General features: G+C 40.3%; 1 protein-coding gene across 1 annotated transcript in view; it reads left to right on the forward strand.

Moving 5' to 3' along the window:
* The first annotated feature begins 6 nt into the window (after positions 1-6).
* Positions 7-14,202, forward strand: part of npr2 (natriuretic peptide receptor 2) — a 163,159-nt gene continuing 148,963 nt past the window's right edge. Inside the window, exons 1-3 of the mRNA XM_043686946.1 lie at positions 7-813; positions 1,974-2,173; positions 2,858-2,971. Of these exons, the coding sequence (XP_043542881.1) occupies positions 114-813; positions 1,974-2,173; positions 2,858-2,971 (1,014 nt within the window). The 5' untranslated portion in view covers positions 7-113. The remainder of the gene's footprint in view (positions 814-1,973; positions 2,174-2,857; positions 2,972-14,202) is intronic.

Genomic DNA, 14,202 nt, shown 5'->3' on the forward strand with positions numbered 1-14,202 from the left:
TTGCTCTTTGTGCCAGCGTCGAGAACACCAAGATTAAACAACATCCCAAAAAGGATTTGGGAAGAGAGAATTCGACAGGTTGCATGACAACAAACCACTGGTGTGCCTGAACCATGCGGGTGGTATGTCTTTTCGTTTTTGTCTACCTCGCCAGCTGGCCGGCCCGATCGCAGAGTCCCCCTGAGAGCATCAACATGGCTATCGTGCTGCCCCACAACAACACCGAGTACGCCTGGGCTTGGCCCCGGGTCGGCCCGGCCATCCAGCTCGCCATCGAGAGGATTAACCGGGACAGGCGGCTCCTGCCGGGCTCCGCGCTCACCTACAAGTTCAAGAGCAGCGAACTGGACGGCCGCTGCGCCGACTCGCTCGCCCCTTTGCTCGCCGTGGACCTGAAGCTGGAGAACGACCCCGACGTCTTCGTGGGTCCCGGCTGCACCTACACCACCGCCCCGGTGGCTCGGTTCGCCAGCCACTGGGGGCTGCCCCTGGTCACCGCCGGGGCATCGGCTTTCGGCTTCTCCGAGACCGGCGACTACAGCACGGTGATTCGCACCGGGCCGGTCTTCACCAAGCTCGGAGCGTTCACCGCCCAGCTCCATGAGACCTTCAACTGGACCTCAAGGGTCGTGCTGGTCTTCCAAGACATCAAGACGGACGATCGGCCCTACTTCTTCCTGACGGAGGGGATCTACACCACCCTGAAGGACGAGTTTACAAACCTCAGCGTGGAAGCCAAATCTGTGGATAAAGGCGAGCTGGACCAAGCGACGATCATTGACATTATCCAGTTCATTAAAGAGAATGCACGGAGTAAGTGGGTTTGCAGAGCCCCTACCTCTGATTGGGGGGGTGGGGGTGGGATGGAAGCAGTAAACTACTTTGATATTGCCCTCTCGATTCTGGCTAAGACCCGGGTCTGCACTCTTTCCCCACTCTGCACGGGGGGGGGGGGGGGGGGGGGGTCAGGTCTCCAAGTTTCGGTCACATTTTATACCTTAACCGTTAAGTTTGCATTTTCTTCTCCCTCCGTGCCCCCGCCCCTGTTTTATTGACATTTTTAGACAAAAGCAAAACCCTTATTGCTTTATTTGATTCTGGTCGTGCATCCCACGACTCATGCCCCAACCCCGGGTTGGGTCTGCTGAATCTACTTAAATTATCCTGTCCCTCTGTCAGAAAGCGGATTGCTGGGGGTGGAGTGGGGGGACATTTTCCAGTTTTGGACGGGGCACATTTGTTGAGTTTAATGCCAACGTTGCCGTCCTCCCAGGGAAGAGAACGTCGCCCTCGCTCTTCATAAATCCCACCGCAAACGGTACCGTGTAGGAACCCATCTGGTCACCCTGCCTGCCTGTTCGGTATCCGCTTTTAAGCAATTAGCTGTCTCGGGGGGTGGGGAATCCAAAAAGAAAGTTGCAACACTACATGACAGTGTCAATCTGGAAGCTGCCCTCTGGATAGATAATCGGTTGCCTACAATGTGGCATCAGGTGTGGACATGGCAGTGGGCACAGAGATGGCACACCATCATGGGCGAGTTAGTGAGCACCACTGCAGACAGCATATACTCACCTCCCCCCCCCTCCCCCACACACACATACATAACTGCCATCGCGTTTGTTAACAGACCTCCATAGCAATAAACAGTAAAATAAAAGACACCGCACTAACATCGAGAGCAGTAGCCAATGAGAGTTTTTAAAAAAGCAGTGGGGGCTTCATCAGTTGAAGTGTTGAGAATGTGACTTCCCCTTGTGTGTGCAAGGCATTAACCTCTCGACACCAATTGAATAGAAGCGATTAACTTTAAAAAAAAAACACCCAATACAAATCTGATTGAGAATGTCACAATTTGAAAATAAAATCTTGTTTTTATTTTCTTTCGATATTGCTGGGTAGCGCGGTAAATGATGACCAGTGGTGAACTCAGCACTTGGACTGACAAAATGCCTTTTCTTCCCCCTTTCCAGTTGCGTATCTGTGTTTCCCTTTCAAAGATTTCCGTCAGATCATGTTCTACGCGCAGAGAGAAGGAATGACTGGGGGAGACTATGTTTTTTTCTACCTGGATGTATTCGCCGAGAGCCTGAATTTGAGGTCGCTGACAGAGTCTCACAAACCCTGGAAGATGAACCACAGCAGCGAGTCGCTCCTCAAGGAGGCTTTCAAAGTACATCCATTTCCTTCTCCTCATCTCAAAACCTTCTGGGCGACAGTGTGTCCTGTCATTATCTCCTGCAGCAGGTTCTTGCGTCGACAGGCAGAGCTACCTTGTCGTTTGCAAAGGCTATGATTTCCTAAAGGGGCCGGGTGGGAGTGAGCCATTCCGCCCATCCAATTTATTCTGGCATTCAGTTGCATCCTGAAGGAAACCACCCTAACACCCATTCTCTGCCTTTAATTCATAGCTCCGGATATTTAAAGCCAATTGCCCCCAAGCAACAGCAACTAGTCAGCATTAAGTAACAATGTGTGTGGAATAACATCTCCATCTTCGCTTGACTGCGAGTTCTCGCAGCGCGTTGTTAAAGCATTTGTTTTTAACACGACCCCGGCCACAGAACAACCCCAGTTACGATTTCCAAAGAAACTTCATCTCTTGCATGGTGTTGCAATGCCTCGCGTCACCCCGCAAATGCACAAGAAGTTGCAGAGAATGGTGAAATTCCCGGCATTTTTTTTTTGTTTTTGTTTGACGGCTGTCGTTTCTGGGTGGATTTAGGAATTCGGTTGAGGGAAGTGTTGAGTCTCCATAGAACACAACGGCACCACCCTACTGTTCTCACTGAGTGCTCGACAGCGCAGAGTGAGCTGAGACTAACCGACATGTCGCTGCTCTCTTTTGTTTTTACAGTCGGTGATGATCATTACCAACCGAGAGCCAGAGGAACCCGAATATTTCACCTTTCAGGAGGATTTGCGAGCAAGAGCCAAAAATGTATCGAGTGCCGAATTAGCCAACACTCTGGTAAGCATTCCCTGGAATACAGGACTGAAAACTTAAGTTCCACATTTCAAAACTTGGATTTAATCGCGATTAATCCGTTAGATGGATAGACAGATCGGTGAATAGATTGTACAAATTATAGTGAAAGAGACTGCACTCATTTCCCTTGACGTGAAGGCAGTAATTGAAGTAGTCAAGAGGTTCTGTTCTGTCAGTTGGTCGGCCCGGGGGTGAGGCTGGTCTGTTCCTCATGTTCGGTCACTGTGCAGTGCAAACATTGGACACATTATATCTTTCATTGAAACACAGATGTTTATCACATTTCAGATACGTTAGTTTACTTTTCATTGACCCTGTGACCTGTGTAGCAGATTGGTGCACTGTTGTCGTGAAAGCACTGTGCATTGCTGCTAAACAGCTACAGCAATTGAAAGTGCAGTTGTTTTAAAAATAAACCTATCTCGGAGACCGGTTGGAACCAAACTCCTCCAACCGTTTACTTAGACGTTTACGTCGCTCGCAGGATTGATGAATCCTATCGGAAATTTACAATTGCAAGATTATAGACTTGAAGACAATTCATGATCGTATCCATGGATGACATTTCTATTACTTTTGGTCTAATTCAAATTTAATTTTCGAATAATTGTTACATTTCTAGACTATGAAGGTCAATATTCCGGTATCATACTATTACACATAAATTTTTTTAAAAACGCAAATATAGCTGATCCCAATGTAAAAGCAAATCTTCTTGTCCGGAGGATTTGTTCAGTGTTGTATCTAGTGAAACGATCATATTTGTAAATGTTTGTATGTTTTAGCTTTGATTTTCATAGAAAGCTTGACTGTACCTCACCTTTTGCTTTAGTGGTCTGGCTCACTTTCTGTGATGATTTCAAGTACACATTCCACCACCCAATATGCCATTATGTAAACCATGGCAGACAGGAGAACATGACCAATAAACACAATGATTCAATTAAGTACTCTGGGATGGGTTCAGAGTCTCTTTTGTTCTATCTCAGTCCATATATTTTCCATACATTTCTTCAAAATATTTGCTTCTTTGAATGGAGAAATCTGAAATCAAACTAGTCATATTATGATCTTTTATGTCTTTGACACTAGTGCAATCTAGACCTTTCATTCTATTTGCATACTCATGAATATGAAGATTTAAATTTTTTTTATCATAAACAGTTGTTCATTTGCTTCAAATAAGTTTTTGCTTCTATTCATAGAAACTGCTTCAGCTTCCTATCGTGATTTATAAAAATGATCAGATTCAATCTAATTACCACATTGCTTTTCAATATTAGTCGATTACCAGTCATATACAATGGATATGCAGTATAGGTAGCTAAAGTACAATCACAGTGTTATGACATCTGGCTCTTCAACCAAAGCACTACACTCCACCACTTGTTGTGTCTGCCAAATTTAATTTTTAATAACAGACATAAAATTATATGTGAAATATTGTACGTCATGTAAAATGGCAAAAGCAAATGAGTAAGGGAAATTATAATCTAATTTCACATTCACATACTTTTGGAAATCAATTAGATTTTCTTCTTTCAATTTTTTTTGTGTCATCAGACTATCCAAATGAATTGTACATTATAATTCTGCATACCCAGTCAATATCTATTGGAATCCTATGCCACCATTAACATGTAAACTTACACTGATCTCCAGAAAGCTGCGATGTAGAAACGCGTGAGCTCATATTATTAGTTATTGACATTAGCTATGGCTCTGTGGGATTTAATAGGTAAATCATGTGATGCTAGTGTGATGTGCCATTTCTTTATCAAAAACATTCCAGCTGACCTTTGCAAGTTTGATACCTAGTGGAGTGTTTTTTTTTACATAGACATGAAGAGGCAAAATTTTACTTCACATAACAAGCCAGATGACATTGGACCACCTTTAACCAAGAAGTAGACTATATAGTTATAGGATATGAGTAACACCCAGAAGCAGCAATAAATCAGGAAGTTTGAGAGAGAGTGAAACTAAGGAAAATCACAAAATCCAGAGAAATGGTACAGAGCATATTGTTGGAGCTGTACCTGATAACTGCCTGGATACTGTTGGACCTCATCCTAGTGTTTAAAATTAAGACACTAGTGAGACAGTTGGTGCATTGATTTTCATTTTCTGAAATTCCCTTCAGAATGAAGATGGACCCATTGGATGAGAAGATTGTAAATTTAACTTATTTATTGTAAAAAGGGAGGGAGACTAAAATCAGAAAACCATGAACCAGTTTGCTTAACATCTATCAAAGGGAAAATGTTAGAAGCCATTATTAAATAAGTTATAGAATGTAATTTAGGTAAGTTCAAAGTAATCAGGCAGAGTCAATAATTTTTTGTTTGAGGAGGGTTTACAGTAAAATGGCAGGGGGCTGGGAGCCGATACAGAGAAATGTTAGAAGCCATTATTAAATAAGTTATAGAATGTAATTTAGGTAAGTTCAAAGTAATCAGGCAGAGTCAATATTTTTTTGTTTGAGAAGGGTTTACAGTAAAATGGCAGGGGGCTGGGAGCCGATACAGAGAGACAGAAGAAAGAGAAACAAGGGCAAAATCAAAATAGGATGGAAAACCAGAAATATGATAGGCAGATTATTCAAAGGCAAAGAATCAAACAAGGCCGCAGCGTAAAATAACACAAATGGAACTAAGAATGTTCAAAAGACAAGCCTTAAGGCATTGTGCTTTCATGTGCAGAGCATTTGCAATAAAGTGAATGACTTTGCAATAAAGTCATGAAAATAGATATAACTGAGTACGATATAGCTGGAATTACAGAGATTTGGCTTCACGGTGGACTGGAAACTGAATATTGAGAGGTATTCAGTATTTAAAAAGTACAAAGAAGAAAAGGAATTGGGGTAGCATCCCTGGTTAAAAGGAATGTCAATGCAAAGTGGAGGGAGGATATTAGCTCTGGTGAAGTAGAATCTGCATGGGTAGAGTTTAGAAACACAAAAAGGTAGAAAATGATAGTAGGGGTTATACATAGACCTCCAAACTGCAGTGAGAACATTGGGGAAGCTATAGAGACACAAGCAATAATGACACAGTTCTTCAAATGGGTGTGTTTAATCTGCATATACATTGGACAAAGCAATCCAGTAACAACATCATAGAAGAGGAATTCCTGGAGCATTTACAGCATAGTTTTCTGAATCAATATGTTGTGGAACCAACTGAGAACAGGTAATCTTAGGTTAAATATTGTGCAAAGAGAAGGAATAATTGGCAGCCTAATTGTGCAATGAAATAATGGATGCAGTAATGGTCATCTTTCTAAATTCTATAGACTCTGAAACAGTTCCTATGGATTGGAGGGTAACTCATGTAACCCCATTATTTAAAAAAGGATGTAGAGAGAAAAAACCTGGAATAGTGATTTGGTTAGCCTGACATTGATAGTAGAGAAAATATTATACTCCATTATAAAAGGCTTAATAATAGAGTACTTAGAAAACATCAGCAGGATTAGGCAGAGTCAGCATGAATTTATTAAAGGCAAATAATGCTTGACAAATCTGCTGGAAACCTATAAGGACACAACTTGGATTTTCAGAAAGTTTTCAATAAGGTCCCACATAAGAAATTAGTATGTAATGGACTAACATGAGTAGGGAACTGGTTAGCATAAAGACAATAAACCAATTTTTTTCTGAGTGGCAGGCAGTGATTAGTGGGATGCTGCAGGGATCAGTATTAGGAGTTAGATCTTTGAAAAAAAAGATTTAGTTGAGGGAATTAAAAGTATTATATATCCATGTTTGCAGAAGCACAAAGCTGGGTGGAAGGGTAAGCTTTGAAGAAGTGGCAGAGATATTTCAGTGTGATTTGTACAAAATGAGTGAGTGGGCAAATGCCTGGCGGATGCAGTATAATTTGGATAAGTATGAGATTATCACCTTGGTAACCAAAACAGAAAGGCATATTATTATTTGAATGGCAATAGGTTTGGAAAGGGCAACAAGGTTTGGGTGTCCTTGTATCATTGAAAGTAAACGTGCAGGTACAGCAGGCAATGAAAAGACATGTTAGCCTTCATAGCGAAATGATTTGAGTACTGGCGCAGGGATGTCTTGCTACAAATGAACAGGGCCTCTCTTTATTTTAAGAAGAATGTTCTGGCTATAGAGTGAGTGCAAACAGATGGGTTTTTCCAACACTGACAATGGTTTAATGGCCATCATTACATTCTTAACTCCAAATTTTTATTGAATTCAAATTCCATCATCTCCCATAGCAGGATTTGAGCCCAGGTTCACAGAACATTACTTGAGCCTCTGAATTAATAGTCTTGCAATAATGCTACTATACCATAAGCACCCTTGGTTTAGAAGAAAGAAGGTGATTTCAGAAAACTACAAAGTTCTAACAGGACTAGATAGGCTAACACAGAAAGGAAGTTCATGATGACGAGAAACTCTAGAACCAGGCATCACACTCTTAAGGAGAAGGGATACACCATTTAAGACTAAGATCAGGAGAAATCTCTTCACCCAGAGACTAGTTAGCCTGTGGAAGTCTCTGCCACACAACGTGGTTGATGCCAAAACATTAAATGTTTTCAAGAAGGAATTAGATAAGTATTTCTTAGGGCTAAATGGATCAAGGGATATGGGGAGGAAATGGAACAGGTTACTTTTTTTAAGATCAGCCATGATTATAATGAATAGTGGAGCAAGCTTGAAGGGTTGAATGGTTTACTTCTATTCCTATTTTCTATGTTTATGAAAGGGAAATCACATTTATCAAATCTATTGGAGTGATGCTGTGAATAAAGGGGAACTGATGGATAACTGCATGTGGATTTCCAGAAAGCATTTGACAAAGTGTCACTTCAAAGATTTTTGCAGAGTATTAAAGCACATGGTGTGGAAGATAGCATATTGGTATGGATAGAAGATTGGTTGACTAACTGGAAACTGAGAAAAGGAATAGATGGGTCTTTTTCAGGTTATCAAGATGTTGTAAGTGGTCTGACACAGGGACTGATGCTGCACCGCAACTCTTTGCAATTTCTATAAATGACTCAGATGAAGCGGCAAAAGATATCTTTGCCAAATTTGCTGATGAAACAAAAATGGGTTGGGGAAAAAAAAACAAAGCTATGAAAGGGACATAATGGGCTGTGCATAGAGAGGTATGATAGGTTAAATGAGTGGACAATGATCTGGCAAATGGAGTACAATGTGGGGAAACATGAAATTGTCCATATTGACAGGAAGAATAAAAAAGAAGCTTCTTGTTTTAATGGTGAAAGATTTCAGAATTCTGATATGCAGAGGGAACTGACTGTCCTAGTGCATGGATCATCAAAGTTTAGTAGGGAAGTAGAGCAAATAATTAAGAAAGCTAATATAATGTTACTATTTATTATGAGGAGATTTGAATACAAAAGTAGGGAGATTATGCTTCCAGGGCACTAGTGAGACCATATCTGGAGTATAATGCACAATGTTCATTACCTTCTTTAAGGAAGGATATTAATTCTTTGGAAGTAGTTCAGTGAAGGTTTACTCCCGCCTCAGGCGACTGACTGTGTGGAGTTTGCACGTTCTCCCCGTGTCTGCGTGGGTTTCCTCCGGGTGCTCCGGTTTCCTCCCACAGTCCAAAGATGTGCAGGTCAGGTGAATTGGCCATGCTAAATTGTCCATAGTGTTAGGTAAGGGATAAATGTAGGGGTATGAGTGAGTTGCGCTTCGGCGGGGCGGTGTGGACTTGTTGGGCCGAAGGGCCTATTTCCACACTGTAAGTAATCTAATCTAATCTAATCTAATCTAATCTAATATAATCTAATCTAATCAACTAATAACTGGAATGGACAGGTTGGACAGGCAAGGCTTGCATCAGATAGAGTTTAGTTGAGTAAAAGGTGACTTGATTGAAGCATGTATTATTCTGAGAGGTTGAAGAGGATTGATGAGGGCAGAGTGGTGGATGTGATTTATATAGACTTCAGTAAGGTATTTGACAAGGTTCTTCGTGGTTAGCAAGATTGGATCACATACAATAAAGGGAGAACTAGCTATTTGGATATGGAACAGGCTTGAAGGTAGAAGACAGAGGGTTGTGGTGGAGGGTTACTTTTCAGACTGGAGGCCTGTGAACAGTGGTGTGCTACAAGGGTCGGAGCTGGGTCCACATTGATTTAGATGTGAACTTAGGAGGTATGGTTAGTAAGTTTGCAGATGACACTAAAATTGGCGATTCTGCAAACAGCGAAGAAGGCACCTCAGAGCACAATGGGATCAGATGGACCAATGGATCGAGGAGTGGCAAATGGAGTTTAATTTAGATAAATGTGAGGTGCTGTATTTTGGAAAGGCAAATCAGGGCAGGACGTATATGCTCAATAGTAAGGTCTTTCGGAGTGTTGTTGAACAATGAAACCTTTGAGTGCAGATTCATAGTTCCTTGAAAATAGAGTCGCAGGTAGATAGGATAGCGAAGAAGGTGTTGGTATGCTTGCCATTATTGGTCAGTGCATTGAGTATAGGAGTTGGAGGTCATCTTACAGTTGTACAGGACATTGATTCAGCCACTTTTGAAGTATTATGTGCAATTCTGCTCTCCATGCTATAGGAAAGATGTTGTGAAGCTTGAAAGGGTTCAGAAAAGATTTATGAGGATGTTGTCAGAGTTGGAGTGTTTGAGCTATAGGGGGAGGCTGAATAGGCTGGGGCTGTTTTCCCTGGAGCATCAGAGGCTGAGGGGTGACCTTATAGAAGTTCATAAAATCATGAGAGGCATGGATAGGGTGAATAGGCAAGGTTTTTTTTCCCTGTGGTGGGGGAGTTCAAAACTAAAGGGTATAGGTTTAGTGTGAGAGGGGAAAGATATAAAAGGGACCTAAGGGGCAACTTTTCAATGTAGAGGGTGGTGCATGTATGGAATGAGCTGCCAGAGGGAATGGTGGAGGCTGGTACAATTACAGCATTTAAAAGGCATCTGAATGAATATATGAATAGGAAGGGTTTAGAGGGATATGAGCCAAATGCTACCAAATGGGACTAGCTCAATGTAGGATATCTGGTCAGTAGGGACAACTTGTATCGAAGGGCTATATATCTCTATGACTCAATGACTCTATGACTTGGTGGATCTGGAGAGGATATTTCTTCTTCTGGGTGAATTGAGAATTAGTGGTCACTGTTTACAAATGACTCAGTCACCCATTTAAAAAACATTTCTTCTTAGAGGTCTTTGGAACTCACTTCCTCAAAAGGTAATGAAAGCAGAGTCATTGAATATTTTCAAGGCAGAGATAGATAGAGTCCTGTTAAGCTAGGAGGTGAAAGGTTCTTTGCGGTAGGAAGGAATGTAGATGTGAGGTTGCAGTCAGACCACCATGACCTTACTTAACGGTGGAACAAAGACTTTTGACAGTTTGGCTTTCTCCTGCTCCTGTTTTTATGTTCTTATGTCTGTATAATATGTATTTGAATATTTAGATATTTTGTTTCCTAAATTTTTTTTGTTGATATTATATATTATTCTTATTTTCAATCATGCTTAAGCTAGTTCAACATACAATTAATTTATTAAACCTGTGACCAGCAGTGTTCCAAAAGGATCTGTGCTGGGTCCACTTTTGTTAGTCATTGATATAAATGAGCCAGATGAAAATATAGGAGGCCTGATTAATAAGTTTGTGGATGACACCAAGCTTGGTAATATAATAGATGAAGCAGGTTATCTAAGATTACAAAGAGATCTTGATCAATGGGTCAATGGGCTGAAGAGTGGCAAGCGGAGTTTAGTTTGGATAATTGTGAGATATTACATTTTGGTGAAACAAACAAAGGCAAGAGTTGTACAATTAAAGGTAGGACCTTGGGTAATTCTTCAAGTTTGCATCACACCTAGATAGGGTGGTTCAGAAGGCATTCAGCATGCCTGCCTTCATTGCTCAGACCTTTGAGTATGGAAGTTGGGGCATTATACTGATATTGTATGAGTCATTGGTGAGGCTTCAGCTGGAGGACTGCATCCAGTTCTGGTCTCCCTTTTATAGGAAAGATATTATTAACTAAGAGAGGGTTCAGAAGAGATTTATCAAGATGTCAGGAATGGAGGTTTTGAGTTTGAGTTATAAGGAGAGGCTGGATAGGCTGGGACTTTTTCCACTGGATTATAAGAGATTGAGAGGTGACCTTATATAGAGCTTTATAAAATAATGAGGGATATGGATAAGATGAATAGCAGGTGTCTTTTCCCTGCAGTGTGGATTTCAAGACTAGGGGGCATATTTTTAAGGTGAGTGGAGAAAGATTTTAAAAAGACATGAGGGGCAATTTAATTTTACTCAGAGAGTGGTTTGTGCATTGAATGAACTTCCAGAGGAAGTGGTGGATGCAGGTAAAGTTACAATACTTAAAAGACATTTTGATAAGTACATGAGTAAGAAATGTTTGGAGGGATGTAGGCCAATGCAGGCAGGTGGGACTAGTTTAATTTGAGATTAAGGTTGGACTGAGGGATCTTTTTCTGTGCTGTATGATTCTACGACACTCTGTATCATATGTACTAGTCATGCTTACATTTTGTAAAGTTAAATAAAAATAATACAACAAAAATTAGTATCTGAAAATATGAAGTGTTGTCCAGAGATTATTGGTGCTAAAAGATGTAATCACAGGATTTGTTATGTAGATTGAATGCAACCAGATAAAAGTTAAATAAATTATTATTTTCAGTTGTCTGATGCAATTTTCAGCCATGACAGTATCAGATACACAATCAGCTTCCAGGTGAATATCAAGAGTTTATTTTCAAACATTAGCCCAGAGGCAGGACCCTGGCTCATTTCACACTGAGGCGTATTTTGAGCCATTTTCTCAGCAGTTTTTGAGAATGGTGGTTTGCCAATGCCTTCCAGTCTCAGGGGCAATGCCAAGAGGAAGGTCCCAAAGTCTGTCAGCCGAATGCAAATTGAGCCTGAGCAGTTAACATTAATCTGAACTATGCATTTGCTAACTAGTTAACTGAGCAAAGCAGTCCTTCAAACATACATTTAAAGTTTGTTATAAAAAATAATAAATGAAAGGTTAGCACCACTATTAAAACAATGGAAAGCAAAATATATTGTGAATGTATTACAGAAATGTTATGAAGATTTTTTTCAGAATGAGTTGTTAGTTTATTCGGACTTAAAACATCTTTCAATGTTCATCCCTATCTTATTTCCGGATATAGTTTCTGCTGTAGAAAAGGTGAAATGAGAAAGGTATCAATGTCACAAGTTTAAGAAAGTGGAGTCAAATCTTACAGAAGTAAAATTACACTCAGCTGATTTATGATGTACTCCCCAGAGAGCAGCCGAGTTATCTTCCTGCATGAGTGCTATTGGCAGTTCTTGAAGGATGAAGTGCAGGCTAATAAATGTTCCTGTTTCCTACAAGTAAACAATAAATCAAGTGGAAGATAGACAACCTATATTTGAACAAATGCATGCTTTTCCAGTGATAGCCATCTATACTTGACCCTTTTACCACTCATATTGGATCTTAAAAATTGAACAGCTAACAATCTTCAGTTACATTTAACCGACTGCCATCATTCTGCAGCTAATTAACAAATGTTTTGCTTGTAAAAGCAACATACTGCAAATGCTAGTGCAAAATACAGTGCAAACTCAGTAAGCCTGGCTGCATCTGTGGTGAGTGAAGCAAAGTTAAAATTAGGAGTCAGGCATGAATTCTCAGAGTCTTGAGTTCTGGACTAGAATTACAACAGATTCAAAATGTTAACTCTGTTTCTCTCTCTATACATGCTGCCAGACCTCATGTTTTGTATTTCGTAATTTGAATTGATCTGTTTGTTCACTGAGGAAAGACAAACTTTGTATGTTTATAATCATATTCTTTCATGTGCTTTTCAAAATAAATCCACACTAGGTATCATTCATTGTGTGGACTAATTTTTCAAATTATAAACCTCTTCATCTTAGTTACTGTAATAGTGTTATCCATATTCCACATTGCATTGTGTTTTGCAAGAAATTTCTAGTTTCCAAAAGCCATATGTGTTTTTTACATAAATGCTTCTAAATGATTTAGAATTTTAAGTTAAACTTACTTGTTCTGTTCAGTCGCCAAACAGAAACTAGATCTTAAAAGTCATCTTGACTTAGTTGGCAATCCTGACATGGAAATCTATTATTGTATCTTTCTTATGACTGGGTCAAAAACCTGGAAGTTCCTTCTAACAGCATCGGTGTTATATATAATATAAATCTACATTAATTCAAGAACGCTGCTCATTTTCTTAAGAACAGTTGCAGATGGGCAATAATGTTGGCCTTGCCAGCAATGCCTGCATCTGTGTAACATTAAATAAATAAAGAATCTGAAGGTTTTGTTTTGCTTTGAGATCTATAATGGATTTAAGCACACAATCAGTCTTGTACAGTAATGCAGAAACCTCTGAGAGTGCTACATTAGCAGAGGATTTCTCTTTTACACTATTTGGAGTTGCCAGTGTTGGACTGGGGTGTACAAAGTTAAAAGTCACACAACCAGGTTATAATCCAACAGGTTTAATTGGAAGCACACTAGCTTTTGGAGCGACGCTCCTTCAACAGGTGATAGTGGAGGGCTTAATCCTAACACAGAATTTATAGCTAAAATTTACAGTGTGATGTAACTGAAATTATACATTGAAAAACTGATTGTCTGTTAAGCCTTTCATCTGTTCGAATACAGTGATAGTTTCACTTCTTTCATGTGTAAATCACAAAACCTTTTTTTTAAAAGTTGCATTCTCGGGTTATCTGTTAACAACAGTAATAGCTAGACAATATGTTGAAGGTGTTGGCCCCCTGTGTTCTCTGTCTATGCCACGATGTTTAGATTGATTCTAATCTAAAAAGTTTAGATAACGGAGTTTTACATAAATACATGCAATTTTTAAGCTCAGAGTTCTACATGAATGCATGCAGTTTTTGAGCAAAGTACAATGTAACCCTGAAAGTACAAATTCACCCCACAAAACATATGTGTGCATGTGGGTCTTTTCTGTCTGTGTGTGTGTGTCTGTCTGGGTTGGGGGTTGTGAGTGTGAGAAAGTGTATGTGTGCTGTAATGTGACATGAACCCAAGGTCCCGGTTGAGGCCCTCCCTATGAGTACTAAACTTAGCTATCAGCCTCTGCTCGGCCACTTTTCTCTGCTGCCTGTCCCGAAGTCCACCTTGGAGGATGGTCACCCTA

This window comes from Chiloscyllium plagiosum, chromosome 1 (assembly GCF_004010195.1).
Source record: "Chiloscyllium plagiosum isolate BGI_BamShark_2017 chromosome 1, ASM401019v2, whole genome shotgun sequence".
In the NCBI taxonomy this organism is placed as follows: domain Eukaryota; kingdom Metazoa; phylum Chordata; class Chondrichthyes; order Orectolobiformes; family Hemiscylliidae; genus Chiloscyllium; species Chiloscyllium plagiosum.